Below are 26,186 nucleotides of genomic sequence, written 5' to 3' on the forward strand. Positions count from 1 at the left end.
AGACCCGGTTGTCGGTCTTGATCCGTACCGACCTTGTCTTGCAGAGTACGGGCGTTTCGAGGCCAAAATCCACGACCTGCGGGAACAGATGATGAACCACAGCATGAGCTCTGGGTCAGGATCCCTGCGAACCAATCAGAAGAGATCGCTCTATGTGAGGTTGGTCTGTTTTGGATTTTAACCTAGCTTTGCATGTCCATGTTAAATTCATATCTGGAAATGTGGAGGAAGAATAAAAATCCAGTCATTCCACTCCCAAAATTCTCTACTTATTCATTCTAGGCTGTCATGGTGAACTTACATCATTCACTTTTCATACAAATGCCTCAGGATAAGAATAATGTGATTCCTGATGTATTTGAAACAATTATAGTTTATGCAATGGAGTATCTGTGAAGTGACTGTAAGTGACATTCAGAAACCAAGTGTGAGATCTGTGGCTGAAGCAGGGTGGCAGATAAGGGTTTAAGGAACATTTCTTATTATAGCAACCCCCATGGAGTTGCCAGCAGTCACTGTTCTCTGTGACCCGGTAACGCTGCACTTCTCGTTTCTCCATTCCAAATGAGTCCCTAATGAGCCCTTCTCTCCCCCCCCCCCCCCCCCCCCCCCCCTACGGGAACAGGGCGCTGTTTGACTACGAGAAGGCGAAGGACAGCGGCCTCCCTAGCCAAGGGCTCAGCTTCAGGTACGGGGACATCCTCCACGTCATCAACGCCTCAGACGACGAGTGGTGGCAGGCGCGCCGGGTCACCCCGCACGGGGACAGCGAGGAAATGGGCGTCATCCCCAGCAAGAGACGGTGAGTGGGCCATAGACATCTGTTTCTGGAAGAAATTCTCGAAATCTGTCCAAGTTCCTCTACTGACCCTTTGTAATTCAGCGAGGAACTCAAAGAACCTCACCTTCCATAGCAGTTTTTTTTTCATTGGTTTTTGTTGTGTTCACCCCATGACACCAAGACAGTAGTTCTATCTGATGACTTATTTTTTTATTATTTTATTAACTTCTTTGTATTTCTCAACAACCTCCATAATATGTGCTGTAATGACCAAGGAGGACAGGAATATTGAGGAACTTGCAGTACAAACGATCAAGACTTTTTCTTTTTTTTTTTTTTACTTCAAAGTTTCATAATTTCGCTGAATGTCACTCTGAGTGCTTTTATCTGGCCGGCTAATGACTGTAATGTCTCTTTGCTTGGCAGGGTTGAGAGGAAAGAGCGGGCGCGTCTAAAGACAGTGAAATTCAACGCCAAGCCCGGGTCAATTGATTCAAAAGGGGTAAGTGCCTTTTTGAGGGCTGGAAAGAGCCAAGTGATATTATCATAAAAGATCTGATGATTTATTAGTGTTACTGGGATGTGACTGTGAAATTTCTGCGAGAAAGAAAGTTAAGCTTTCTGTGACTTATTTAAAGAAAGGCAAAATACTGTAATACGTGCCTCTCTGTGTAAACACATTTGAGCACATGTTCATTTGCTTTTCCAGATGTTAGGTTTTCTTAGTCTTTTCCTAGTTTCTTAGTCTGACATGATGACAGATTTCCTAGCTGGATTTCAGTGATTCAGTAGAACACATCAGCCCATTTCATCATGCGTGTGTGTTTCCATCAAAAGCATCACAACATTGTGAGCCACACCCCAACATTTCTGTAAGTTATTTTATGTTAAGGCAACTGTTGCAAATATATTTTCACTTTCACAATGTTAATTACTGATTATTTTAATGACAAAGAAGTCAGTCCCTTCTTAATTAAGAGGGCAATCTTTAAATATAAATAAATAAACAGCTTGATATTTCATTTGTATGGTTGTTTTAAAAATGTAAGTTTGATAATTGAAACTTTATTGAACCATAGAGAGTATCTGGAACCACATTTTGGGTATATAATTTACATCCCAAAATCATCTACATACCAGCTAGAAACAATAAACAAAGATAAACATTCATCTCCATCCTCTCCATATGGAAGCCTATAGACTGTGGCTATAAATATATTACATATCAGCAACATCATTCATCATTTTGTCTTCAAATGATGACACAGATCAGTCACTGTTTGAAGTCCCCACCTCAGCCCCTACAACCTGACCTTTCATTTCTGTCACTGCATGTTTTTTGGTTTGCTTTCAACAGTCTTTTCTTTCACTAAACCCCAGTTATGTCACTTCTCTCATGCATGATCTCAGTAACTCTTTTCTCACCTGGCTTATATATTTTTTTATGCCTCTGATGCAACTGTGGCACGTCAAGCAGTCATGGTACCAATTATTCTCCTAGATGGACACAGTAAGAGCCTGGAAAAATGACATGTGGCTTTAATTAGGCACGATGAATGTGTTATAAACCAGAGTTCATGTGAAGTGTTACCAGATACACACAGACCAACAAAATTAAGAGCTAAAATTCATATTTGCTGCACCAATTATATTAAAATTTGATTTGTCTGAGTGAAATATGAGAGTGTATCTGACATTTTCCCACCTCAGCTCTCCGTGTTTTGAGGGAAAAGGCACAATGGTAACAGCTTTGTATAGGACAGGTTCTGTACTTTCTACTGATAAAAAACTTAACATTATTATGATTTCCTTTATCAACACTATCAGTTAGTGTCTACACTGTTTAAATGGCTTGGATATGCACTTGGTAAGTGAAGGTAATGAAGTGAATACACTTAAGCAAATTACATCCCTCACCAATTTGCGACAGTAAATGGAAATGAAAGCACAGATTTAAGTAATGTTGTTTTGTAAATTAACTATAATGCGCAGATAATGTGGATGATATTCTGTGGTGTTTTACCAAATTAAATCACAACATTAAAAGGTTTTCTCTGTCTTTAGTGGAAGCAATCTTCATCATGGGGCAGAAAGTGGAAACAAAAAGTGGTTCAAATCAAAGCTGTTAGCATCATGCATAGAGTCAAATTGTTATATGAAAATTGTTTTTCAAATCTGTGTGGAAATGGAATACAGGATTTAAAATTAGGATTTAAAATAAGTGCTGTTGCAACTAGAATGAAATCAAATTTTGAAAAACATGAAAATGACACGAATCTGGGCGTAACAGCAATGAATATTCTCGCTTTGCTAAAGCTCCAGTCGTGTGGCCATAACTTCTTGACGTCCCACGTTGTGCCAGCAGTTGTTTTTGTCAGCATGAACGTGACAGCAGTCGGATATACCTGTCTGCCCCATGCTCTCTCTCCCTTCACAGTCATTCAATGACAAACGTAAAAAGAATTTCATCTTTACACGAAAGTTCCCATTCTACAAGAACAAAGAGGGTGAGCAGGATGGCAGTGATTCAGACCGTAAGTAACTGCGTTCAGGCTCACTGACACACACACACACACGTCGACACACAGCGTAGGTCACATGCAGGGTTGAAAGGAGACACACAGGTGTATTTCAAGGGTAGGGGGTTTTTCATGGAGGCCTTTCCTGCTTCCTCCCTCGGTCGTTTCCTGTCTTTTCTCTTTCTCTTTCTCTTTCTTTCTTTTGAATTGCGGTCAGACAGACTGTCTCAGATGCTGATCAGTCACCAGGAGCGAAGCCAAGTCAATGCAGTGTTTTTTAACAGAAATCACTGCATCAAAAGTCTAACCCTAACCCGTTTTCTCACATCGCCCGACCCAGTTTCCCTACGGAGATCATTGAAGTTTCATCTCAGCTACTGGTGAACATGTTGTGTTTGGCTCCCCCTGCTGGCTGTTCAGCGTCTGGACAGGGACAGATGGGCGCTGACCCGGCCTGCGGGCCCACTAAATATTTCCACAGCTCCCTCCTTTCAATGCCTCTTACCTTCTTCCTTATTTTGCGGCTGTCCTCCTTCCTCTCTTTCCTCCACTCTGGCTCTCTTTGGACGGCCGTGTAGGACATCCTGGGGATGGGTGATGATGGGTATGGGACAAAGACATTCAGTAAGTTGGTTCCAGGAATGGTTCCTCGCCTCTACTTTCCGCTCCCCCCCCCACCACCACAACAACAACACCCCCCCGTCACATTTCCCGTTTGAATGCGTTCCTCAGTTTCCTTTTTATTTGTCGGAATTGTTGCATGCTGCATTTGGTGGATTTGTCTTTGCTTCTCGGTTTGCAGTGTCCGGACGTCTGTCACAAGGGGTGAAACGGGTTTTAGAACTCAAGGTTCGGTACGCACTTAGGTTTTGGGGTCACGGTTTGGTCTGCTTTTTGTACAGGAGGATAAAAGTGCCAATTTAAATGAGCTTTTTGTATATCAAAAGGGTTGATCTGAAATCCTGCCACCTCATTAACTTACAAAAAAGCTTTTAAATGTATTATAGTGATGAGAAATAAAACCCATGCGCTGGATTTCACACAGATTTACTATTTGTTGTGAAACAGAATAGATCTTTGGACTCATTTACATCTACTCAGAGCTTCCTAGAGGTTGAGATGATGGTATTTCCCAATTGACAAACTGTCAAAGAAGGCCAATGTAAATTAGCTTGGCTGCCAGCTGCATATATACAGCTGACATCAACTCATTCATGGTCAAGAAGTAGCTTTTAAATTCAGTGTCATTATTTTCAGTGGTGTATACCAATTCTTTGAAGGGTTAGTCGGGAAAATAAAAGCACAGTAAGTGGGTTAGCTTTTAGCCTATAGTTGTTGTTTTTTTAATTATAAGCCCCCAGTATTTTTTCACTTCTGAATCTCAAAATCTTGGGTGGCGTACCGAACAGGTTTTTTAATATATACAGTACTGTTCCACCCCTAATTGACGCCGATCTTCAAATGTTGATGATGGTTAACGCATGTTTGCATGACGCTTGACAGAAAGAACAGAATGTTCTTGTCGTCCTTTACATGTGAGCTCGTCAGTTTAAACTGACCTTGATGTTTGCCACAATTATGTCTATTTTGTGTGTAAGCTATGTTGTACCATGTCCTCTACTGTTCGAACGTCTCGGAGTTTGTGATACTCGAAGGTCCTATTGATTTAAATGAAAGATCATGTGGAGTCGTGGAAGTGCCCTTGCCTACCAATCAGGGACATTTACACTGATTTGAAGGGATTCCTTGTTATTTTGATGTTTTGTTTAGGTCTCTGCATCTAGCACTTGGTGCATAACAGGAAAAAAGTTTTTACATTTGTTTCTCAGCTAACCTAAAATCAGCTTGACACCAATTGGTAGCACCAGCCACGTGCATGCTCATTGGATATTCTGTCTTGAGATAGACATCAAAACATCACACCTGTCTAACAGAAACAACAATCTTGTCCAAACCCCACCGCATGTTGTATATCTGTTACACCTCTCTTGTAATTTCCTGCTGAACAGTGGCATGCTTCCCCTGTCTTTAAATGTTTATAGCAGCAGCTATAGTAGTGATGTTCAAATCTTTCAAACTTATTCAGTAGAGAAAGAGTTGGTTGGATTCTTGGATTTATTTACATTTCACTGTGCCTGATGGATATAGTAGAGCTGATCAAAATGACTTATCGGTTGTATATGGATCTCATTCACTGGAAGTGACTCAGCATCCTGTTTAAGTCATAATTTACTGTGTGCAGACTCTTAGTTCAGCTCAAATGACAAGACATTGTTCACAAGTCTTCCTAATGGCTCATGCAGTCTCTTGTAATATTCACTTACATGAGATGGATTGTGTTCAGCCCTGCCCCTGGCATTCATACACAATTCATCATACTGCAGTTAGACTCAAGATAAGTTATATAGACAGATTTACATTTACTAACCTTTCAGATCGTATCAGTGGCAACATAATAGACAAAGCAGACAGGTCATCAGATTGTAAAGGCCAACAGTTTTCTGAAAGAGTGTCTAGATCTTTAGACTACAGGTTTATTTCCAACACCACAAGAACCATCAGAATAAAATTTATTTGTTATTCCATTGCATAAAATCATGATTTAGCATTTAAATCACATAGTTTTATGCCACATGTAGTTTCCTGTTTACCTGTCGTTCATTCCAGCGGGAAGTTGGAGAGATAGATGGAAGACATTTAACTCAAAATAAAAACACAATTTAGCCATTGCTAATGGTAAATGATGGTGAGTCATGGGAGTAATTGCAACATGTTTCAGAACCCACGGCCAGATTATCATAAATAAACATGAATAACTAAAATGAGACTTTGTTATTGCCACAATAGCACAAATAACAAAGGGTTATGTTTTTGGTCCAAATTATGACATGTTGCAGAAAGCCATACTGTATGTTGGAGTCAGCATCTCACATCATTGGAAATTATTTACTGCTGCAGTAAATATGATGAGATGTATTTTGATGACAAAAAGATGACAGAAACATGTAGTATGACACACTGCAATGCATGTGGCCTTGTAAATGGCATGTTGCTTTGGTCAGTGTGGAGTGTTTGTCCCAACAACGTAGTGAAGCTTTGTGCCTTGTGTCCCACCAGGGAGTCAAGAGGACGTGATCCTCTCATATGAACCTGTGATGCGACAAGAAAGTAAGTAGTCACACTTGTTACTGTATGAAAACGTCTCAGCAAGTTCAGGCCTCAGGATGTATAACACTATCTATTGATGCGGTTCACTCTTTTATGATACTCACGTGTTCATTTGAATGTTGCAAATTTCCCTGGCAGGAAAATCTCTCAGGTAGCTGAACAAAGAGCCACTGTCCTAATCCACACCACAAGTAAACTAACCCAGCGATGGACACACACTCCTCTTCTCCAGCCAAATTGTTCAGTTAAGAAATGTACAGAGGTTGGCAGACGGACAAATAAAACATATTTTCTTCCAATTTCTCCTCCTCTGCAAATACCGAAATACAAATGCCTTGGAAGACTCCGCCGCTGAATAATACTAATGAAGTCATATAATGTTTGTCTTCTCAAAAATGCTAAATAACACACAGTAGCTGTGTGCCTTTGACAGATAAATAGAGTGTTTCAATAACCTTAACATAAAAGAGGTTAACAAGTGCCACTGCAGTAGAAAATAACAGGCGTACCAATGTGATGCAAACAGATGTGTGAGAGGGCTGGTCACATAGATTTTGAATCATTTAAATTCTGATATTAAGGGGAATCATAACATAAGAAACATAAAAAAAGAGTAGTTTTTCCAACATGGTACTTTACTATAGGCCATATGCTTGTAGTGCCCCCCTCAGGTCAGTTAGGGTAAGACTATAGATTTATTTTGTCAAGTCAAAGTTATTAATAAAAGTATTTTTAACAAACATTTTTGTCATAGAATCTGATATTTACAAGGAACAAGAGATATACAGTGGCCCCATTGAACATTGTGGTTTTAGTTTCATGGTTAAATCATAAATGGATCATAGATCATACATCTCATTCTACATTTCTGCATAATCAGGATGTATCATGCAAACGAGAAATACAGCAGCCTGCAATCAATCTCCAGATATACGCTCATTGATACATGCAAAAGATATTCATGCAACACAAACTTAAATTCAAAACATACAGTCAGCTCTTACACAGTGTTCATGGCTTTCAGCAAGCACATTATCTTCAGGAAACGCATTCAATCTTTGTTTTTCCTTCCAGTTAACTACGCCAGACCCGTCATAATCCTCGGACCAATGAAGGACAGAATCAACGATGATCTGATATCGGAGTTCCCCGACAAGTTTGGTTCTTGTGTGCCGCGTAAGTAGTGAATGGAAACACAGCAACAGTTAGTGTTTATTGGCTTGTGGGCAACAGATGAAACAGATGATTTGACAGTTCAGGTAGGATTTACCATACTGTCAAGTGTGCCTTGATAGTTTTACCATGACACTGTGCGGGGATAATGACTGGAAATGGGGAAGGGATGTAATGTCAGTGTTGATCATGTGATTACCTCGCTACTCCATGACATTAATGTGAGTCATGACCCTAATCATATCCACTGTGGAGTCAGTGTGATATTTAGTTGTTTTGTTCCACATTAACGTCACCATTTCCATCCCATCGTCCCATCCCGTGTTTCAGATTTCAGTGTAGATCCACCTAAAGCCAATCAAACAAAAAAATATATGAAATAGATGTTGGCCCCATTTAGATATAATCTCTTGCACTTTGTGGAAAAAATATTTTAAATGTTCCTCATTTGTTTATCACATTTACATTTTGATCCAGAGTGTGTTTTTGTGTGTGCGTCTTAGTGTTGTGGCCCCATCTTCACTCGTCTTATGGAATCACCTCATTCCTCTGTGAATTGTGGAATGTGTTTTTCTTTGGCCAGAACAGTTTTCTTTTTGCATGTTTTAATTTACCCATCTCTTTTATTTCAATTTACCCTTTAAACCATATAAAGCTGCTAACAGTTCAGGGCACCAAGGTAAGTGAGTCCATAAGTTGAGTTTATTCTTTCCTTCTTCCCTTTTTTTAAAATTTTTTTTAGAAAGTGAGTCATGAAGTGATCCCTTCCATAAATACTCCCACTAGAATTACAGTTCGTATAGAATCATAGTTTGGGGCTGTGAAAACTGTTACATTAGTGTTGGGGAATATGGGTAAAAGGGTCTATATGTTAAAAATTAATTTGTATATTTATCAGACAATAGTAGACTTACTGCCTTTGTCGAAGCACAGTAATAATCAGTCAGCTGCCTTTCTTTAAAGATATCCAATGAAATTTGCCCTAGAAATAACAAGAATAAAACTATTGCAAATGTATTTTTTGCTGCAGCATCCATTTTCCAACACAATGCATGCAAACAATGTATAAAGGAAACTTCCTTTTCAAGATTCTTTGTAACAGCATCCCTGTTTGAATGGCATGTATATGGGCAGATTTTAAGGAGAATCCAATCTGCTTGCACTCCTGGTGTAATTTAATCAATACAAAGTGCAAAGGAGTGCTTATCCATGTGCTGGAAAAACCTCTGAAACAACTTTTAATAGCCTGTTTTTTCCCTGTTTGCTCACTAGTGCAAATTTCATATCTATCAGTGAAAAATGTTGTTGGATATCTTTAAATGTGCTATGTGTAGCATTTTAAAATCAATAAATAATTACCATGTTCATTCTGAGGAATCTGTATAATTGCAGTAAACAAAAAAATAAACGAAAAACCTACTCTCTCCCTTGCACCAAAGACACCACTCGACAGAGGAGGGACTACGAGGTGGACGGGCGAGACTACCACTTCGTCATGTCCAGAGAGCAGATGGAGAAGGACATCCAAGAGCACAAGTTCATCGAGGCGGGGCAGTACAACGATAACCTGTACGGGACGAGTGTCCAGTCGGTGAAATATGTGGCTGAAAGGGTGAGAAACTGATTACTAAAGCTGCACTAGGAAAATTTGGATTTCACTTTTAAAATGATAAAACGTATGAGATTGCATGCTTTTGGGTTAAGTCCCTTCTGAATCCCTCCCTGCCTCTGTCTCAGGGTAAACACTGCATACTGGATGTGTCCGGAAACGCCATCAAACGACTACAAGTAGCACAACTCTATCCCATTGCCATCTTCATAAAACCTAAGTCTATTGATTCGTTAATGTGAGTATTAACCTTGTCTTTTATTACCAGCCACATATGATTTTTTACCCCTAATAACTCAGCCTTCCACTAGTACACGTTATTTGGAAAAGGTATTGGGATTTTGAAGAAGTGATGAAATAGTCAAACTCAGAGGCAGGAGTGTGTGTGTGTGTGATGTTTTCCACCCTCCCTCTCTGCCTAGGGATATGAATAAGAGACTGACAGAGGAGCAAGCCAGGAAGACGTTCGACAGGGCCTTGAAGCTGGAGCAGGAGTTCGGCGAATTCTTCACAGGTACGATATTAATAAGTCGCAGTCTAATATAGGGATTTATTGAACCGTCCCTCACTGAGCCCCATCGTAGCGGGATACTGATATATGAGGGCGCTCTGCATGTGTTTGTTCAGCAGTAAGGGAAAAGATTAGGTTAGACCTTTTTGGTCAATGGACTGGTTCAAAGGGGGAACTCAGCAATCCAGGCAGTCTGTAGAAGGCTGAAGTGCCGCCAAGCAGGACGGTTGATTAAACACAATCCTTTTGATTTAAAGGCTCTCCGACCCATAATATACACAGAAGGAGTGTGAGCGTTTTGCTCATGTAACTTCAGTCAACTGCTGGAAATGTCAGATTTCCAGACTTACTGTAGGCAAAGACATAACTTAACGTTTAAGTTAACTCCAGCAGTTCTAAAGGGAACGCCCACTGTGTGGAATAGGGTTAGAGCAATATATCAGGCTGATATTGGCCTTGTATTATATATCAGATATGATCTAGTCAGTGTTGTCCACCTCCAATGTGTTACAGTGTATTTGATTGCATATTTATAGTAGAATTGATCAATACTTCACTGGTTGTCTATGGGATGCCCTTAACCTGACATTTTGTTTAGATTCCACATAAGTATGCATGAATATGTGATTATCAGGAGCAGCAGTGGTAATAGTAGTAGGAGTATCCCATACAAAAATGTCACATGTGAAAATAACACATGTGAATTCACAGCACGTGTGCTTTTTGGACCCATGTTGGTTTTGCATGTGAAATTCATTTTTCACACATTAAACAAACACATGATGAAAAAAAACAGTACAAACTGTCACATGTGATGTCAGAAAAAACAATATGAAAACAAATTGTTGACATGTGAAAACCAAAAAGCACGTGCTTTGAAGTCACATGTGTAATTATTTTCACATGTGACTTTTTAGTAACAGCATGATCCTAGATTATTGGCATTAAAATGGTCAAATTTAAAGATATTGAATATAATAACCTAGTTTTTAAACATTTTATGTAGGAAAACCAAAGACTTTAATCTCATATTTAACACTTGGCAACTATGCGGCTTCAGGAGTGAAAAGTTGCATGCATAACTCTGAAGTTGGTGTACCTGTCCCACCCAAGCTCCACCATACATAAATAGTCCACTTTGCTTTGCAGCCCTGGTTCAAGGAGACACCTTAGAGGACATTTATAACCACTGCAAACTGGTCATAGAGGAACATTCAGGACCCTATATCTGGATCCCTTCAAAGGAGAAACTATAATAACTCATCACCCTGGCAGCGAGTTTGGACTGCTAGACACTAGTAATAATTTGTAACATATGATAACTGTATGGCGATGAATAGTCTTCATAAATAATTATTGTGAATATTGTTTTTTTTTTGTTTGTTTGTTTTTTGTTTATTTGGGGGAGGGGTTTATTGTTTCTTTTTTCACTCTCAACATGAATGTTCCTGAATGTATACCACAAAGTGTTAGAAAATTTTAGGTCTTGAAACATTGAACCGTTTGTATATTTGTTGAATTTTTTTATTTGCAACAACAACAACAACAACAAAAAAAAAAAAAAAAGAAAAGAAATGCAATTAAAATAAATATGGGGTACGTGTGGAAGTTGAAATGGGAAGCTGGAGATGGCATATACAGTGCAAACGTCTTCGCTTGGCCAACGCAGGATGGGGGAAAAAAAAAAAACGCGTTTTCTATGCCTCCGACATCCTCCGCCCGCCCTTCCCTCCACGCCGCCACGTAGAAAAGCATCATCAGAAGCTCGCCGTTCCGGATTTTGCATCTATGCATTTGCACGGGCTCATCTCTTTTCCGTTTGCATTTACTCCTTGAATTATTTATTTCTTCCTTTCCCACGACACGGACGAGTCCAGGTTTGAAAATAGGCTTTTATTTTGGTGTAGAAATTTCAGCCGGGTTTGTACTATAACGGTTCTGTGATGGAGGTCTTCACTTAAATGGCAGACATTTCTCATCATGCTTCAGCGATGACGATGATGATGAGCGAAGGGAGAAAACCGCTATAGGCAACGGAGATGTAACACTATATTTTGCTACTTATATTGCTAGAGGGCACAAAAGCACAGAAATATTTATTATTGAAATACACCTTTTTGATTAAAAAAAAAAGGTCATTTACAGAGCATATTTTATTTGAGTGATGTATGTTGTGGTAGTGTTAGGATGGATGGGAATATTGTTATGGTAATAGAGACCTTAGGTGTTCAGAGTTTTTTTTGTTTTTGTTTTGTTTTGTAGAGATGGAGGAGGGAGGGATGACAGGGATCAAATTATTTAACACTTTCCACCAACACGTTTTCTTCTCTTTTGGGACAAATAGCAGGATGATGGTCAACGAATATGAATACAAATAAATTAGCAGTACTTTTCAAAAGCAGTCTGCAACTAACAGAACAGACAAAAAAAAGGTTAAAACACAGAGGGCAGAATGTAAAAGTAAAGATAAAGTGAAATAGAGACAAAAAGGAATTTGAGTAAAAATTTGGATGTAGCAGCTATATGAAGTCATTAAGAAATGGAAAGACTAAAGGTGAGTTTTTCAAGCAGATACTGATTTAGATAGCTTGTTTCTCCTTCAGCAGGTTGTTCCAAAGCCTAGAGGCCTAGAAACTAGAATCACTGTTTGTTTCTCAGTCTTGGCTTTGGAACGATCTGAAGCTGCACTCTGGTATGGGATGAAAAACTCTGATATACTCAAACAAGCCTTAAAAAGCAGTCAATATGATGTTAAAATCTATTGTAAAAACTCATAGACAGCCAGTACACACAGGCTGAAATGACTATGGTTAGACCGATATATGGGGTGGATACTGGCCTTTTATTGAAGATCAGATATTGGCCAGTCAGTGTCATGTATGCCGATATGATGGATGTTCCTCCCTGACCACAGCTACATCATAAAAAAAATTGTAAAACCTGCAATGACATTCCTTTGCACATTTTATGTATTTATTTAATTGTTCAATGTTTTTTGCGGTTTTTACCACAGACAAGAATAAAATTCTAGGGGAAACATTGAATACTGGTAATTTTTGGGCATGACAGTGGTCAAATTTAAAGCAAATATTGATATTGACTGGTAAACACTCATATCGGTGTAACCTTAGTGATTACATCTCCTGCCTCTGGCTTAAAGAGAGAGTTACATTCAGAAATAAAAGCATGGATGACTTTCTCCGAGTTGCCATGAGATAATAAAGGCCTTATATTTCTTAGCTGGAGTGAACAAGCCCCTTGACCTGATCCAGAGTCAGATCTGGATCAAAAAGTGCCCCTGAAATTTCCTATAGAAGACTTGACAACAGCAGAATCAGACTGAAGTGAGTGAGTCCTGACGCCCGGGGAAGAGGTGATGTGTCACCCTGCTTAGTCAACCCAACACGATATACAGTATATCCACAGTATATAGTTTACTCACCAATGGCTTGCCTTGTTTGAAAGGGCATACAATATAGTACCTCGCTTTGTAAAAAAAGAAAAAAAAAAGTAATTATGTACTTGGAGCACTTGGAATGACTCATGCATCTACCAGTGTGATAGCCTCCCTGTTCTGTTTAACTGCAATGCCGTTGACCAGTAGATTCCCATGAAAAGTTGTTATTAATATATTCTAGTATTCCTGCTATTTGATTTAGACCGCATGTTTCACCCAACTAGTTAACAAATACCTTACATTCATGGCAGGTATGTTTCTAATCAGTGGGACACTTCAAAAGTGCACTTATTCATTGTGTTAGGTAATAAAGAAAATAATAGGCACTGTACGATGACATAAGTAAAATCCAACTTTGAATACAAATATGAATAAAATCAGTTCATTATCGTGGAAAACGGCACATTTCAAGTTAACCAGTGAAAACTGTGAGGACTGAACCCCGACCTGCTAGTATGGACCACGCACCTGTAGTAGAGTGATGAGAAGCACTTAAAATGCATCGCCATTTCTTACATGAGTGTGTACCTTGAGGATGAAAACGATGTGTTACTATGTACAGATAGGATCTTATTTCAATCCCGTGTCATAACCTGTTCATAATTTGAAATTTGTGGCTGATACCAAAACACAGATCACAAATGTTTCAGCACAGATGTGTGTAGATCGACACTGTTTTTCCGTTTCCTTTTTGCAACATATTTTGGGATATCTGGCATCATTCTTTTGCAAAGTTTCCATAACTTATTGGTCACCACTTGCCTTAACGGAGTAGGTTTATATCAGAGATAAAAGCTTATAAATGTACTTTTCCTTTGAGAATAGAACATTTTATTTAATCCTCTTACGCATCTACACTTCAGTGAAAGAAGGCTGAATAAATTGTAACATATATATTATTATATTGAGGCCATGGTAGCCTTGTACTGATAAGGTTAGAGGCTGTGAGGCAGCATTACTGAAGAGATATTTTATATTTTGCAATTTTATCTTGAAAAGAGCATGTCTGGCAACAAGAAAAGCTTTTAAAATGAAAGTGGTAAAACAATTTTGACCCATTTTTTCCCCAAAGTTTTATTAGCCAGCAATATTATTACATGTATAAAAGAATATTGGTATACTGGCTTGGTAATTTTGCTTTGATATAATACTCCCAAAATCATTGTGAACATTGTACCAAGTGATAGCTCACAGGCCAGTGGGGGTTTTTCTGTGGAAATGTTATGGATGTCTGACCTATGCATGTTGCTACAGTCTTCTATTTCCTGTGGATGTGCAGTATTCAACACAACTGAACCATCAAGAGGTACTTGCTGTGTTTAAACACATGGTCAAACTGCAAATTTTAATCAATCAGCCAGACTTGTGTCTATTTTAAATCAAAATAAAATAAAATAAATGTACAAGATGGGTGTCCAAGCAATATGTTTTGGCTCTTGCATTCTGCATATTTCCTTTTTTTGATGTCGGTAGCAAAACCTCAATTCATTCACAATAATGACTTTCCTGCCCCTAACAATATGAAACCCTTAAAAACTTGTATTTACACAAAATTGAGGCCAATACTCTTTACCCTTTCTAATACATATATAAATACATAGCAATACCCAATGCCTCCCATAATGCCAGGTCTGTTTTCAATAATGTGTGTCTGCAGGATCTCCTAATCCATTTATAGCGATTTTTTCTGTCATTTGTTTGTGTCAATTTTTCGGTAAACATTGTTAGTAATGAACTGATGCTGGTGATGGTGGAAGTGGTGATGATGGGGTTCGCACTTTGAAATATGTACCAGGCATATTCTAGACCAATGGTTGAAATATTATTTCTTTTCAAAGGTTAACCAGGGCTTAGCATTAATGAATGGATGGAAGAAGGGGTGAATGAACGGATAGATGACACTGTTCATAATGATTTGTGAGGAAGATTCAAGGACATGACTAAACTTCAACTTCCTCTTTTAAAAAACAAAACATCCTCGCTTAATAATGACCTTTTTTGGAAATGCACTCATTGAATCTCACTAGTGTTTACTTTCAGTTTGCTGTGTATATTTTGGTGTAGGTATCATGCAAAGGGTTTAGGGTGCAGTTGATACAATAGCCCACGTTAGTCTGTCAATTTTTAACAGTGAATGAGTGCAATAAATCAGCAATTGGAGCCAGTCAGTTTGTTAATGTAATAATCTACCATTATGTCTGGCCCTCCTGCAGGGTTGCAGCAGGTGTGCTCTAGAGTGAGATTCCTTCAAATGATATAGATTAGGTTTATACTTCATCATTTTATACACCAGGCTTGTAAAACAATGGATGCACTTCTTTAACTTTTTGCAAGCAAATGGCACTTGCTTTGATTACTTCCAAAAAAAAAAAAAACGATTTACACACAAAATGTTTACAGATGCTCAATGACAAAAAAAACTGTCAGCAACAGTTTTCATCTCTTCAGATTTAAAAAGACACATTTTTGTCTTCTTTGAGGCCATACGATAGTAGAGAAGAATTGCTAGGTATAATCTGTTATGGTGATGTGAATATTTGACAACCGTTCTACAAAAACCCTGTGTGAGTTCAGTCATTAAGGCTTCTTTTCTTGTTATTTTGGGTTATCTGCTTTTACTCAGCTTTGTTCTAAACTTTCACGTCTGTTCAATATCAAGATACCATGCACTTAAAATGAGGCACATATATGCCATATCTGATTTACACATTTGATTGTAGGTATTTTATTTTCAGTTCATCAGTGTGGTGAACATATAAAAGGCATACTTATTTTGTGTGGAGGCTGTACATTTACTTGTCGACACTGATGTTGCTTCTTTTTAAAAACAAATCTGTTTAAATTATTATTATTTCTTCTTTTTTGTTTCTTTCTTACATTTTGCATCTTTTAAATGAAAACGAACATGGAGAACATGGAAGTTGTCCTTGCATTATGTTACTGTATGCACACCTGGTTGCTTTGATGAACTACTTTAAGAGCATTGCTGTATATATAACATTACTACAGCAACCATCTTTTCAAAAAGGAAATTAAAAAAGTGTGATACTTTTAAAATGACCTCGGATGTCTCTTTCTTGTGAATTTGTTTAGCTCTGTGTGTGTGTGTGTGTGTGTGTGTGTGTGTGTGTGTGAGTGAGAGAGAGCGGTGGAGTGTTTGTGGTATGTGATGACGGAAGGGTTGGGAAGTGTGTGTGTGGGTGCGGGGTGTAACACTCATTTATCATCGCCATACACTGTACTGTTTATGCAGATTTTTGGGGGGCTTGCAAGTTTCTTTCTTATCCATGGTTATTAATGTTCCCCATGCATTTAAATCACACCCCCTAATATCTAGGTTGACTCATGCAATGGATTGGAAACTCAGGTGCCCATAGGTGCCATTGAAAGTACCACTGTATGATCAAAATAACAGATGTGACACAAAAACGGAAGTACTCCTCATGAGGCACCGAGTTATACCTTTACTTCAGGTTTATGCTGCAGGACATTCTTTAGGTAAGTAGGTCAACTGGAAGCAAATGCACTGAAGAGATGACACACACCACTGTTCATGAAATATGATACGAACGAAAGAATGATAAGATTGAGAAAAATTACTAATTTAATGATTAAGTAGCATAACAAAAAGATGCTTGATGCAAGGAAAATAATTTTACAAAAAGAGCAGACGCATTTGGACCTCAGTGTCAAAGTAATAATTTTTGGACAGTTATGTAGACAGGACAGAGGCCTATACCGGTCGGTGCAATTATGCACTCGTGTACCAAATGACCACAGAGGGCAGGGAGAGTCTAATGAGACCACCAATGAGAGTCAATCCAATAACAAATTCCACATAACTAGTGCAGGGAGCAATCTTCCCCTTACAGGAATATGTCAACAGTTTTTAAATAAATGTTCCCCTTTGGAGCTAAAGGTAACAGTCTGCGACACAAATAGTCCTTTCAGGCGACAGGCGTGTTTTCTGCGTTCAGGTGGCTGGTCGGCTTTGAGGAGCCACCCAGACACCATCTCATACTTTTGGACTTAGGCGTAAGTAGTACCCCAGATACCGTACCTCCCTCCATCCGGTTGCGTACTTCTTCAGGTTAGCCATGAGCCCCACCCACCTCAAGAACTCCAGGACAGCCTTCAGGTGCTGCATAAGCTGCTGCCAGCTGTCGCTATAGATAATGATGTCATTTAAGTAGGCAGGAGCATGTGAGCCATGAGAGCACAGCACCCGGTCCATGAGTTGTTGAAAGGCAGCGGGTGACCCAAACAGAAGTGTAAAAAATTGGTCCAACCTGTACAGAGTGGAAGCCATTTTCTCCATGGACTCTGGTGCCAGTAGCCTTTGGTCAAATCCAGTTCAAATAACAGTGAACAGTGCCAAACCCATCCAGTTCTTCACCCCTGGACGTTGGATAGGCACTGAATTTAGATGCTGCATTCACCTAGCGATAGTCCACAACTATGGACTATTGCAAGGAACGGTGAACAGTGTGTCTGCTCCCAGAACGGTGTTTCTGTTCCCATTTACAGCATTGCTTTCAATTCTGGCTGAAGAACTTCTCATTTCAGTTCATGTAAGCAATGGGGCAGCTCAAGACCGCTACCCCATGGGTATGTCTGTTGTGGTGAATGAAGTTAGTGCATCCTGCCGGGGGTGAAAACACATCAGCAAAACTCTTTTGTGATACTGCTACCTCTGCTCTCTGGCCCGCTGAAAGAGAGTTATCACAAACAACAGCTGAAATTGGATGATTATGGAACCTCCGGTCCTCGCTCATCTCTCTAAATCACCGATTTAGCCAGAAACACAGGCCCCGTCTCAATGTAAGCTTTAAGGAAATTGAGATGGTAAATCCGTGGCGACATCCCCCACTTGCTATGTGACCATGAAAAGCTCTTGCCACTTAGTGACTAATGAGGAGCTGGAAGCGGGGAGCCATACAAGCATTTTATCTCCCGGTAAAAACTGGTGTTTGGACCATCCTCGTAACTTTCTTTAAGTAGGCCCAGAACATCCCTAGATTTTGTCCTTACAGCAGTTCAAAGGGAGAAAATCTTGTTGAGGCCTTGGGTGCTTCCCACTCTGCGATCAACAGAGGATTCAGCCATTTATGGAATTAGGATAATTCATCCTTCCTACAGCGTCCTCTCTCTGGGTTCTGGGTGTCCTCCCACAGTCAGTTGTAGGGAGAGACAGTTCTTGGCCAGGCTCACTGCTCCATCCAGGGTGGAGGGTTGGTGGTTCTGGACCCAGTCTCTAAATTGCTTTCAAGACCACCTGCTTGTTAATCTCCTTGTTGGTCTAGACGTCCAGCTGCAGCCACCGTTTGCCTGAGTTGAGGAACTACTGCACGTAGGAGAAGGGCCAGCCGGCATCTTCGTAGACGACCCTCAGAAAACCAGCGGCAACGTCCATCTTGTCCATGCCCCTGCTTTCAGATGGTCACAATCATTCCAAGAGGATGCTGGCAGACTGTGGGCCACCAGCTGCGCTTCCCTGGTGAGCAAACGTATAGCTCATTCCCCCTCTGGCAACCCACACACCACTGCCGAGCCTTTAAAGACCTCGAGGAAGGCTTTGGGGTCAACCACTGGTGTCATCGTCCCTAATGCCTGGCCTTTGGATCATCCAGTGGGGAGGTGGCAGATGGTGGCTGCACACTCCTCAGGAGAGTCCTCAGCCTGCGTGTACATTATTTTGTGCAGTGCATGGTAATGCTGCTGCTGCTGCATAGAGAGCTAGCTCTCCTGCAGGCGAGCAAGGTGATATTGTACTAGCCCCAGTGCATTGTGTCTTTCCATTTCTGGGTTTTGGCACCACTGTGACAACTGAGCAGTCTGGTTCAAGTTCAAGTTCAAGTTTGTTTATTTCTAGAGCCCTTTATCACAAGCATGTCTCAAAGGACTGCGCAGAGAATGAGCCTAACTAGGTCTAACTGATCGACAATCAGCCATAGAACAGAATGATATAGGACAAACATCAGGAAGAGCAAGACACACAAAAACAGATTAGCAAGACAAGTCTCTGAGAAGGAAGGACACTGAAGAAGAGTGTTGTGGTTCTCATCCGTTTATGGGGCACCAACCTAATAAACACAAATAACATAAATTACAAACCACAAGTGCAGGAATCCTTCCAGGGATCTGTCAACAGTCTCTAAACAAATGCTCCGCTCCAGGGCTAAAGGTACCAGTCTGCAACACAAATAGCCTTTTCAGGCTGACAGGCATGCGGTGCGCTTCCCGTGTTCTGCGCTAGGATGCACGCTCTGGCCATTCAGTCCGCAGGCTCTTCTGTCAGCGTCTACTGAAAAACACAGATGGAGAGATGTTAATTAGGCACAGGTGCAGCATGTTGACCGGCTGGACCGCTCTAGGCCCTCTCTGCCTCCCGACCAATCCCTGTCCTGCTTGCCACAACAGTTATTCCAGCTTAATAATGTATTACAATGTGTCAGGAAACAATGCATGTCAATTTCTGATGTGATTATATTTTAAAATTTGTGCATATATACAGTATATATACACTGATAATGTGGTTATGATGCCTTACAATGCACTTTAAGTGTTTCTTGTCAAGCTATGAAATATGTGGATGTGAATGACTGCATTTCTCATTTAAAGGGAAATTGAGGATGTTTTTTTAAGAGGATTTTTGCTTTTACTTTCTGGACATCCAAAGGTTTTTGCCACTGTGTCTCTGTTTCTAAGAACTGGCACCAGCTTCCTCTTAACATTTGTTAACAGACAGTCAAACGGAAATGATGTAATGTCCCAAAAGTGAGCTTCAATAGTGTTAAAGGGATATTACTGTGATACCATCAGAGATAAAACATACCATAAGGTCCAATAAAGGTCACTATAAAACTACCATAAGGTCACTACAAACTCATTATTTAGTACCACAGACATACTATAGCTCCCTGTAGGAACATTGTAATGATTTGGCTGCCCATGGCTAATGAAAGCCAATCATATACTGTAATGTGACTACAGTGAATATCTTTCAGGCTGTTTTTGTAGAGTTTTGTGTATTTGTAGTGCAGAATGGTGCACAGCAACTCCTTTTTCAAGAGAGAGAGACAAAGACTCACAAAATGTTACTGGGTGCTAATCTTAGTTTGTTAGCTATCTGTTTGTCTTTGATTTCACAGCTACACAACATAATGCCGGGCCTGTCAGCATTTTGTCACCCTGAATCAAATCACTCTTTTATGGTTGTGCAGTAATCTGACAACAGAAATAGAAATATATGTCAGTGAAAACACCTGGGTAATTTCATATATTTCACTGAAACTCAAAATAGGTGATGACCTAATCCACCATTTCCTGTGCCTTCACTTCCAGGTTGGAGCTCCACTGAATTCACAGTAGGTTTCCACATAAATTCAGTGAGCCACTAATGGGGTGAACCAACTCTCAAGTTGCAGCATAGCTTTTACCTGTTGTGCAGAGTCTGAGCATATAGTATATTCCTCCTGTGTCAACCATAATCTGTTCATTGATTTCATTTGGGATTGCTTTAAGGGAAAATAGGTTTAATATCTTTTAACATATGAATGCTTAAAGTTAGACAAAATTTACACTTCATCACATTTAAAGGTGTAGGTTGAACACATGAGCACATTGGAATAAATGGTTCAATTATGGATGGCAGAAGGGCAATGTTTGAATTCGCATTTTGCAAGAGAATGTGCCACTTTCTTCAAATGATGGATATTTCAAAACTCTTCTTTTAACAAATTTGAGCAATTTTAGTGAAACTGCATTTGAAAATCACACCACACCAAACCATACCCAGATAATCTGTGCCATCATCATTCCACAAGAGGGCATAAATGCACCATACTACTGGTCTACTATACAGGCATTACTCATACATGCTTCATAACCCTGTAGCCTACGCAGGTCTGTCTCACACCAGACTGTCTTTTACTAGATATATAAACATAGCTTATAAATTCAAAATATCATCATGATTTCTCAGAATAATTTCACTAGCATGAGTCTCTTGAGTCTTTGAAGTAGAATTAGACGATATATTGGTTTGCTGATATATTGTGATATTACATGGTGTTATATGTATGGTACCTACCATCATTACTGCTCCCTGACCTCTGAAGAAATGCATATCTGTAGCTTGAACTGAAGGCTAGAAATGCCAACAGGTAATTGAAAGAGAAGAGTTCTTTCGCATGCATCCCGATGGGGACACCCTCACCCATCCCATGCAAACCACATACCCCAAATGTCAAATCTCAGCACAGGCAGCCCCCTAGTGATCACACCAGCAGGAAATTATATTGGAAAAAGCTAGCGCAGGTCCGTTACTTTCCACCCAGCCCGCTAACATGCCTGCATGTCAGTCTGATTCCCAACCTTCATCCTGCCTCAGATCCTTCCCTCCCTTGAAGAATGTCATCTTTTTTTCCTGTAGTTTTGCTGTCCAAAACCCAGCAAAGCAATTGTAAAGGCTTTTATATTTAATTGTTTTGTTTCCGTCTAGATGAAGCTTATAGTTCAAGATCTACTGGTGAATTTTCCACCAGAATGAAGCCACTATTGGACAGTACCAAACGAAATATAACTGTTCAGTATTATAGATGATTCCACTTCCTCATTACATCTAATCTAATCTACACAGACTAGATTATTCTTAAACCTCAAACATTTAACATGATGTCGGTATTAACTTCATTTTTCTCATAGGCACATGTATTGTTGTTAAAAAAAATAGTCAAAACTTGTTTCCATGGTATCAATTTCATTTTTCCAATTTAAATATTTATTGGCATTTTGACATTTTGTTTTGAGTCATTTGGACCATCATTTCTATATCTTCTTATTTTGTTTTCTTCCATCTGTTGTGTGGGAAGCAGGCTACGTATTTTTGGTATTCTTTCAACTTATTGAAATTTGTTGCGGGCATACATTGCCATATGTTCTCTGGAACAATTCATGAATCATAATTTTCACCTTTTTGTCTATGGGCTTGTTAATGAATGTGATGCCTTTATTCAGAAATAATTTTCAAATGAACCAGTTATCAATAGGGCACTACTAAGTCATAAGTCATAAGTCATCTAATATCCTCTTCCTCCCACTGGCAGACGTGTTGTGGAAGATATCCGACCTTCACCTCAGCTTTCTGCCTCCCCTTTTTTCCTTGGACCTCATTATTTTCTTGTATTGTTGGCGATCTAATTGAAGCTTGTCTGTCTGTCGTCTCCACATAGATTTGCACTGAAAAAATGCACATGCTTTGCAAATAGGTTTTTCAGTTGGTGTTTGTGATGTAATGTTAAAGCTGATGTGTAAGTAAAAAAAAAAAAAAATAACACTTCTCCAACCACAGGAAGTGATGAATCAAAACTTAAGAGCAAAATGCAAATTGTCCTGAAGTTGCTGTGAAAAGGTTATTTTTTTCTCCATCTCCACCCCACCAGCCAGTAAGAAGAAGAAAATAAGAGTGAGGAGTGCACAGATGTCACATTATATTATTTTGTGGGTAATGAAGTTTCAAAAATTCAAACAATTACCTCCTGCTGCCACTTGGGGCCATGAAAGTGCAAAGTTGCCTAGTGCAGCTTTAACGTTAAGTTGCTTGAGAAATCATTCATGAATTTATTTGCACTACAGAAAAATATTTGAATTCTTCCTCTTTTTCATCAATTCCAATTCCAATTCTTTTTTTTTTTGGAGGGGGGGGGGGGGGGGGCGTTGGAATGTTTTTCTCTAACTTGTCAACAGCTTGATGTCCGTCTGTTCATGTGATTGGTAGATTACACAGCAGAGTGAAGTCTGTGTTTTACAGTGATCCATCACTTAAGGCTGTAGATGTTACAGTATGATTTCAGCCTGTTTGAGCAAAGGTAATGTAAACACAACAGGGGTATTGTCCTGAGGTAAACCTTATCAGCGGCGGGTCCAAATTAAAGGTGCAGCCGCTCATGAAACAAAAACTCACTAAAGCAGAACTGATTACCAAACAACCTCAAACAGGACAATTACTTGATACTTTTTAAAGACTGTTTTCTTTGTCACTGGATTGATTGATCCTGGGCCTATTTATTCATTATTCTGCCTGTGGCCAAACTTGCTTTAGAATACAGTATTGAAAATGTATGAATACAATGTGCCCCTGCTTTCTTTGAGAGGGGAGGTAACGATGTATTAATTCTAATGAAATAGATATATAAGAAGACAGCTGAAATTCCACTGTTACCTTTTAACACCAAATCAACTGACATTGTAATGTAAGGCAAAAGATTGAGTACAGAATCTGCAGAGATGGAGTTTGAGGATCACGTGCATCACCTAATACATGTAGCTTTATGGAATCAGAGGCTCTTATTGTGAAATTTGAATCAATATAGTTGCCATGTACAGGTGCAGAAACATGCAGACAACTTACAAAGTAACTCAGTACAAACTATGACACATGGACAACAGGACCTCACATAGTGCAAGGGGATAGTACAAGACATATGAGAGACAGTAGACTATATATATATCACTCTATAAATATACATTCAGCATTCAGTTACATTGTGCAGAATGACAGTACAGTGTGTTTGCAGCTGTAGAGGAGGTATGGCGTCCAGTAGTGCATTAGATCAACATGAGCTGCTTATACTGAATAGGATCAAATACATGGAGTAAGTTATGAGTATTATAGAACATGGATATAATTACTGAGGATGCATGTAGCACAGTGTGCAATAACATGCAGACATTTTGAGTAGTGTGGTGTTGTGCTAATATCGCTATGGTAATAATAAATAGCATGGTGATAAACAGTAACAGTAGTAGGATTACACCCGGTCCCATAGGGGGTGATGGGTCCAGACATAGTGAGGGGGTATGGGGGCTGGATCTTAGGAGTGCTGGTTGAGTCTTTGAGGTGAGAGTTGTTGAGGTGGCGGGTGGTCTGGTCATGATGGACCAATAATGTCTCCCACAGGAAATAGGTAGGCCAAATAAATGAGCTATTTTTAGCCATTTTTAAGCAGTCGTTTCTTTTTTAGAAGTCACTGGCACCCTGTAGGCCTTGTTAGCGCATAGTTTCTTCTGTTATCCTGTCACTACACCACAGGTCCCTCTAATAAGACATCATGTCCCTCTGAATAAGATGATTTTATCTGTCTTTACCTTATAAAGACCAGCCAGAGCCAGTGTTACTTTTAATACGTTGTTGCTACTTGGTAGTTTCTCTTGATAACATAATTACGCAACAGTTAGTCTATAGTGCACTGTGATTTAAAATGCTAACAACTAACATAAACATGTTGTTGATTAAAATGCATATTTCTACTAAGAGGCACAAGTTTACCTCTTAGACTGAAGTAATTCCAGGCAGCAGCTGAAGTGGAGAAAAGGCCAAGAATCTTTACCTAATACATGTAGAAGCCATCCTACATTAGCCAGCAAGGTGCAGAAATGACATAAATGGACATTATAGATCAATAACAGACCTTCGCAAAACATGGCAGTGATTCAAATCCATAATTGAAACAGGAAATAATTGGACGTTCTATTCATTCCTCAGGTGAACATCATTCACTCAAATCTCTCTGAAATGAGAGAAATAGACCAAAACAGCAGCTTTCAACTAGTACAGAGCAAATGTCGCCATCATCATCATCATTATCATCATCCTCCTCCTCATCATCATCATCATCAGTTAATATCAGACCTTCAGCAACCACAGATTATGTGTTTCCTATAGACCTTTGCCGAGCATAATACACTTTCCAATCATGCAGGCTTTTTGACTTGACTTAAAGAATACAGTTGTATGGTTCGGGGTCTGGACTATAGGTCCACCTGTTAGCCAGCATAAAGCAGGTCTGCCTAATTAAAACGTGCTGGTGTGTACTCAGGATTAGTTTAGTGTCATGGATCACGGATCATTATGCATGTGAGAAACATGCATAATGAGAGGTTTTGTTGATGGGGAAATAAGAACCCACTGTTTGTTTGTTTTTTAAGAATGTGTTGTAGGCTACTGGTGTAATTGTATATGCACAGCATTCATTTAATTTTATGACTTGATTGCATTGGTTTTATATTAGGCTCTTGCAAGAACAGTCTAATTGGACTAAAAGGGATCCCAATAAAGAAAAACAAAAGAGGGCTGCTGATTAAATGTTTAAGGTGAACTGTATAGCCTACTCCACAGGCAGTAGGCTATATCCCTCTCCCATCCAAATTAAATCTAGTTACTGCAGTTCATGCTTCAGTACATATTTTGCTGGTGAGACGTCACACAAACTATTAAGTGAACTCTGTTTCTAGTGTTCATATGTCTATATATGAGAATCAGAAGAAACCTTTACATGCTCCCTTTAAAAGTGGAACCAAAATGTGTCTACTAGCTAAGCTGTTATTGTGCATAAAGACTTTTTTTTTCCTGTGTATAATGTGCCATTATCACCACCAATACACAACACAAAGTCTACTGTCATTGTAAGGGAGCATTTTTGGCACAGTTTTAGGATAGGGTTACTTAGCAATACGTTAACAATAGTATTTTAGTCCTTGGATCTTTGTAAAATGCTGGGAAAAGGGTCTATATTAGCCTGGTGCAGTGTGAAACGACTAGATATAGAGTTTGGCTTTGTATCTGAACTACTTTCGGATCCACCATGACAAGAGAAGGACCAGAGACATGACATTGGTTTACTTTCATAAATTTTGCCTACTAAACTAACTTACTAACAAACTATTTTAATGATTTGCAGAACTAATACTGACAGAGAAGTAGCTGGCCAGTCTCCTTTTTTTGGTAATATGAGAACAGATGCTTCTGATCTTGTGTATCAAACCCGTTATAATTCATCAAAATTTTTAAATCTGGTCATAATAATTTGGAGGCTAGTTTGCCAACGTGGGGACAGGACAGGATATTTTGCCCTGGACGTCACATGTCTCATAACAGAAAGACTCTCAACCAAGGGCGCTTTATTGCT

At 39.4% G+C, this 26,186-nt stretch overlaps 1 protein-coding gene across 5 annotated transcripts; it reads left to right on the forward strand.

Moving 5' to 3' along the window:
• The first annotated feature begins 49 nt into the window (after positions 1-49).
• Positions 50-11,036, forward strand: LOC139658389 (disks large homolog 2). Of its 5 annotated transcripts, none has more exons than XM_071536519.1 (10): positions 50-159; positions 626-802; positions 1,208-1,283; positions 3,219-3,315; positions 6,418-6,468; positions 7,543-7,644; positions 9,081-9,253; positions 9,379-9,488; positions 9,673-9,764; positions 10,911-11,036. In XM_071536519.1, exons 1-10 carry the CDS (start codon positions 89-91, stop codon positions 11,015-11,017), a joined length of 1,056 nt encoding a protein of 351 aa, XP_071392620.1. In that variant the 5' UTR covers positions 50-88; the 3' UTR covers positions 11,018-11,036. The 5 variants fall into 5 exon arrangements, with proteins under 5 accessions (XP_071392620.1, XP_071392621.1, XP_071392617.1 ...); XM_071536520.1 differs by lacking the exon at positions 3,219-3,315 and adding an exon at positions 3,879-3,924; XM_071536516.1 differs by lacking the exon at positions 3,219-3,315 and adding an exon at positions 3,879-3,924 and having other exon boundaries at positions 89-159; positions 9,379-9,470.
• Positions 11,037-26,186: the final 15,150 nt, after the last annotated feature.

Source organism: Centroberyx affinis, unplaced genomic scaffold, assembly GCF_046629955.1.
Source record: "Centroberyx affinis isolate AG114_WGS23_722 - 3 ecotype Tasmania unplaced genomic scaffold, CSIRO-AGI_Caff_v1 ptg002886l_1, whole genome shotgun sequence".
Taxonomy (NCBI): domain Eukaryota; kingdom Metazoa; phylum Chordata; class Actinopteri; order Beryciformes; family Berycidae; genus Centroberyx; species Centroberyx affinis.

What these genes read in the sequence shown, in the direction of transcription:
- LOC139658389 (XM_071536519.1), top strand. Translation starts at nt 89, where the DNA reads ATGATGAACCACAGCATGAGCTCTGGGTCAGGATCCCTGCGAACCAAT. An exon ending in ACCTGTGATGCGACAAGAAA is followed by an intron (nt 6,469 to 7,542) that starts GTAAGTAGTCAC and finishes TTTTCCTTCCAG; the next exon opens with TTAACTACGCCAGACCCGTC. An exon ending in TGAAATATGTGGCTGAAAGG is followed by an intron (nt 9,254 to 9,378) that starts GTGAGAAACTGA and finishes CCTCTGTCTCAG; the next exon opens with GGTAAACACTGCATACTGGA.